We start from the raw sequence: 5,006 nt of genomic DNA on the forward strand, positions 1-5,006 counted from the left end.
GGCAGATGAGACGACCGCTCGCCCTGTGTGGTTGCCTGGGGTTGCCTTTCTGCTGAGAAATGTTAATCTCTGGGAGATTATGTTTGTCCTTCTTAATTACTTTACCATCTGGAGATGTAGTGTAAATGCTATAATATTCATACCAAAACAAGGTATGGTGTGGAAGAGGCTGCGGGAGTCTGTTGTCCCCATGGTATCGCCCCTGTACTGACCCTAGGGCCACCAGTGGGTCCCTCCCCATCCCCTTCTCCTTGGTCCCTACAGACCAAGACCTCTGCCCTGAGCTCGCTGGGCTCTTTATCAGTTTCCTTTCTCAGTAAGCACATAATCCATGGCTTTTTCATTTGTCCTTAGCTTTATCTGTGCTTTTATGTGCTTCTTATTTGTGTTTTAACTTTCAGTTCCCCAGAAGTTAATGTTCTTTTATCTTTCCTGAAAATGCTGGTACTTGCTCGTGAGGGAAGTTAAGTGCCCGATAAATGGTCCGTTAGTCTGTAATGACACTGAACAGCACCGTCACCTGCATTTCACTATCATGCTATAAAATAAAGGTAATGCTGATCGCTTGCTCTTCCAGGCAAGTCCTGTGGTGCACCAGAGATCATGAATGGCGAGTTTAACGACACGACCAACGTCCTGTTTGGGGCGAGAATAACCTACAGCTGTAACACGGGGTAAGTGTTAGCCCAGGCTCCTGGGGAGTCGACGGAGCCGAGGCTGGGAGACAGCACCCACAGGAGACTCGGAGGCTTTCAATAGCTGGGGGCTGTTTCCCTGGCAAGCACAGGCACGGCGGGAGGCGTTCGGAGAGGGGAGCCGTGGGGGTCAGGCTCTCTCCTGCTTTTGTTGTCAAAACAGATTATCTTCGGGGCATGAGAGCGTGGTCTTTGCAGATTGCTTTTCAGCTGCTTTGCAAGGAATTTTGTTCCTTTCCTGTTGGTGCTCATTAGTAATTCCGTGTTTGCTGTTGTGTGGTGGGTCCGGCTGCCCACACCTTAGCTGAGGGCCCTTGGGAGAAGAGGGCTGGGGTGTCCTGGGGCGAGAGGGAAAGACGGCGGTTACGGTACGTCAGTGACACCTGGCTCTGCTCGGGAAGAAAGTTGCTATTGGGATCTACCACTGCTCAGCACGGGGCTGAACAGACTCAGGGTGGGGATGCCGTCTTCCTCATGGTCCTGTGAGCTTGTATCCACCCACTGCAAGTATTAAGTTTCCTCTAACTGTGTCATATGTTGCATTTCTTTAGGTATTGAGAAAATTGTATTTTATAGGAGGGCTAGCTAATTTTCCCCTAGGGTTCAACTCCTTCAGAGAATACCGTTAGAAACCATACAACTTTCTGAATTTCCCAAGGTTTTTTTTCACTTTTTTCAAAGAGATTCAACATTTTCTTTTCTTAGGTACCGATTAGTTGGGAAGCCGACTGCGGAATGTGTACTTAAAGACAATGAAGTTTCTTGGGATAGCGTTCCACACTGTGCCAGTAAGCAGATCTTAAATGTTTGTGTACATCTCTTTCTTGAAGCTCTTACAATATATCTGGCAGTCTGGAGAGCAGCAGGTGGAGACTGTCTTCTTGGCACCTAATGCAAATTACATTAGCCTTTAACGAGACTGACTCCTTACCCCTTCCCCAAACAAGCACTCTTGGTGGAGCTGGGAATGAAAATTTAAATACGAAGGAGGATCTGTGGATGTTGGCAGCAGCTCTGTAGTCAGATAGGTGAGAAAAGCAGCTGCCGAGGGTGTTTGTTGGTATCGCCCAGCACAGGCACGCAGCAAACTTTCTGCCAGCCTGGTGCGGACGCCGCATCACTCGTGTTGTGATTTGCATCAGGCAACCGTTGCTGAATTGTTTATCAACAGCTGCGCTTGACCGGGAGCAGGATGCCTTCAGACGTGGCTGCACATCCAAAATCTTGATTTTTCAAAGGGGAAATAAATGCTAAGAGTTTTGTTGATGCTATTTGGGCTTTTTTAGCACCCGGTGGGATGGGCCTGACCATCAGCTGCTGATAGTTTAGATGGTTTGCTGCTCTAATAGGCATTCTGGGCCTTATCCTTGTTAGCACAACAAAGGTAGGAAATGCTATCAGCAGGAGGTGAGGGTCCCAAACTGCTTGGTGAGACCATGTTTATTGCCTCCAGAAAGCCTCTTCTGTAGTATCTCCTCTTGGGCAAGAGATGCTGTTTTGCCGTTCTACTGTTCATCCATTTAAAAAACCCTGGAAAACGTTCAGAATTTAAAGGCGCACTCAAGACTTTATGTTGAGATGATTGTTTTAGGACTGCTTCTCTGTTTATAACTTGGCTTTTATTATTTTGTTTGTTTGAATTGTTTCTTTCCTGGGTTTTGTTTTAGCAGCTAGACCTCAGTTTCATATTCGACGGAAATATTCTTGCATTTTCTTGCTGTTACTTTCCCATGCAGTTATTCCCTGTTTACCACCTCCTGTGATTGAGAATGGGCAGCTCAGCAGTGGGGACGGAGACTTCATCTTTGGCATGGCTGTAACCTACAGCTGTAACAAAGGTTTTTCTCTTATTGGAGATGAGACAATTCGCTGTACGATGGATGATAACTTCGAGGGAATATGGAGCGGTCCAGCCCCTGAATGCAAAGGTAAATACTTTCTTTCTCCTCTTATTCTTTTGACTTTGTTTCTCATCCCTCTCCCGATCTATACTTTCCCGATGGGCTGCCAAACATGAGAAGGTTGATTTGACTCCCAAAGGATTCCCAGAAAGCTTAATGCAGTGGTCTCCCAAGTCGTGGTCGGAGGCAGGGCTTGGTTTAGTGGATTCTTCAGCCCACGGAAAGCCTCCCTCTCCCTGCCCGTGCCCAGAGCTTCCTGCACATGAGAAATGAAGCTCTTGCGTGTGCAGTTTCTTAATGATGTCTCTGTTGACGAAGTACTTGCACCCCACGGGGAACCTGCCGCTCTCAAAGTGAAAGGATGGCAGTTCTCTTAGTAAACTTCTCACGTAATGCCTCTGGTGTTGCTGCCGGGCTTTTCCTTCTTGTAAAAAATATTCTTATTGTCTTATCTTCACTTCCAGTGGTCAGATGTAAAAATCCCAAAGTGAAAAATGGGAGAAGGTTGTCTGGCTTTGGCACTGAGCACACGTATAGAGAGACAGTGGTCTTTGAGTGTAATCCTGGTCATTTTTTGAATGGCAGTAGCGTAGTTACTTGTGAAGCGGACAATAGCTGGAAGCCTCCTCTGCCAACATGTGACCCAAGTGAGTACAAACAAATTTATTTCCTTGAGCAATTGCGATGAAGTAGGTCTAAGAGGTGTTGAGCAGGTCAGCCCCCGAAGCTTGCATGCTTGTAGCCATGCCCTTGCAGAGCACGCTGGCTTGGGTCCACAGGCAGCGTGGCAGCCCAGGCCAGTTGTATTTTTAGACCTGAAGGTATTTATTTGTGAACAGCAAATGGTCTGAAAGTGCACTGACAGGAGGGACAAAATTGCCTTCTGCTCGTGACAGGCTGGCTTCAGCAGCTCCCAGGCCCGTTGGGGACGTTTGGCTCCTGAGCTCAGCTGAATCGAGGTCCTGCGGGTTGGGTTGGTGGTCAGTGAAGGAGCGTCTCTGAGGCAGAGATGCTACCCAATCTCCATCGTTTCTCTGGTTAAGCAAACTGTGCTGTACGCTGCTGTTTGCTAAATGGGTTGGATGCAAAGTGTATCGCAGACACTGACATTCAAACGGGTTAAAATGCTGTGTGCTCCAAACCGTGCAGTTTGCTGTTGTTATTGCAGACCCCTTGGGTACTCTTCTGTAACTACCCTTGCTTTTGTTCCAATTGTTAGTCTACTGTGGTCCTGCTCCACCCTTCCCTTTCGCTGAGTTAACAAGTGCTGTGGGTGACAGCTCTCTTGCTGGAACGAAGCTGACCTATCGGTGTAAACCGGGTTATACTGCAGCGAGTGGAAAGTCCACTGTTGTCACTTGTCTGAATGATGCAACTTGGTCTGCAGACCCAGACTTCTGTATACGTGAGTATCTCTGCTCCTCTCGTGTCTGGACTGACCGTGTGGGTGATCTGTACACCCTTCAGATGTTACTCTGAAATGTGGGTCATGCCCATCTCTGGGTTTGAAGTAATTCCCATGCTGCTTTCTTTTCCTCTAGGCCAGCAATGTACTCCTCCCACGATAGAGAACGGGGATGTGATTGCAGACAATTTCCTGTTTGAGACAGTTGTGACATTCACCTGTCATCCCGGGTGAGTGGATCACCGCTTAAAAGGGACCAACTCGGGGCTCAGAAGACAAAGATCACAGGCAGTAACATCCACCCCCCATCCCCCTGGTTTCCCAGTGCAAGTCTCCAGTGAAACCGTAGATTATGTCGTCAGTGAGATGAGCACGTGGCAAGGCGTGTGTGCTTGGTAATGCAGTGAACGGCTTCAGTTCGGCTCTTACTAGTGCCCTTGTTTAGTGGCTTTGATGTGGCCAGATCCCATTTCATAGCAGGGACAACTCCTGGTTAATAAGTTACCTGCATGCAGTGGTGGGGAGGTGGGGGAAGAACCCTTGCTGGGTTGTCTTCTGGAAAGTACTAAACTTCTTCTCTTTCTGTAGGTATGAATTAAAGGAGCCATCTTCTGCCAAATGTGTGGTATCAGGAAGTGGAGTTGATTGGGACAGAGCATCTCCAAACTGTGAAAGTAAGAGGGGGAAAACCCTGTACAGAGCCATTAAGATAATAGTTGAAACTGCACTGGTGTAGCTGCCTTGCTGGTGGGCTTGGACCGCTCTTACTTGTGCTTCTTAAATCAATCGACTGTAAAATTCAGGAATTCAATACTACCTCATGCTGTGAGGTCTTAGGTGCAACATTCTCGTACAATCCAGAAATTATGCTGACAAAGTGGAAGGAGCAAGGGAAGAGCAGAAATTATAGAAAACAAAACCAAAAAACAGTCACAGGAGGAAAGTTTTCTTTCTCTAGTTACCAGGGAAAGTTGAAGATAACTGGATGTTAGAGCTCTGTCCACT

General features: G+C 47.5%; 1 protein-coding gene across 1 annotated transcript; it reads left to right on the forward strand.

The window, feature by feature from the left end:
- Positions 1-577: 577 nt before the first annotated feature.
- LOC104163836 (C4b-binding protein alpha chain-like) lies at positions 578-4,231 on the forward strand (the record flags this gene model as incomplete). Its single annotated transcript, XM_009702966.1, has 6 exons — positions 578-674; positions 1,401-1,483; positions 2,432-2,623; positions 3,061-3,243; positions 3,816-4,001; positions 4,138-4,231. Coding segments are annotated over 6 exons (835 nt in total), but the record flags the coding sequence as incomplete, so codon positions are not given.
- Positions 4,232-5,006: the final 775 nt, after the last annotated feature.

This window comes from Cariama cristata, unplaced genomic scaffold (assembly GCF_000690535.1).
Source record: "Cariama cristata isolate BGI_N322 unplaced genomic scaffold, ASM69053v1 scaffold26980, whole genome shotgun sequence".
Taxonomy (NCBI): Eukaryota; Metazoa; Chordata; class Aves; order Cariamiformes; family Cariamidae; genus Cariama; species Cariama cristata.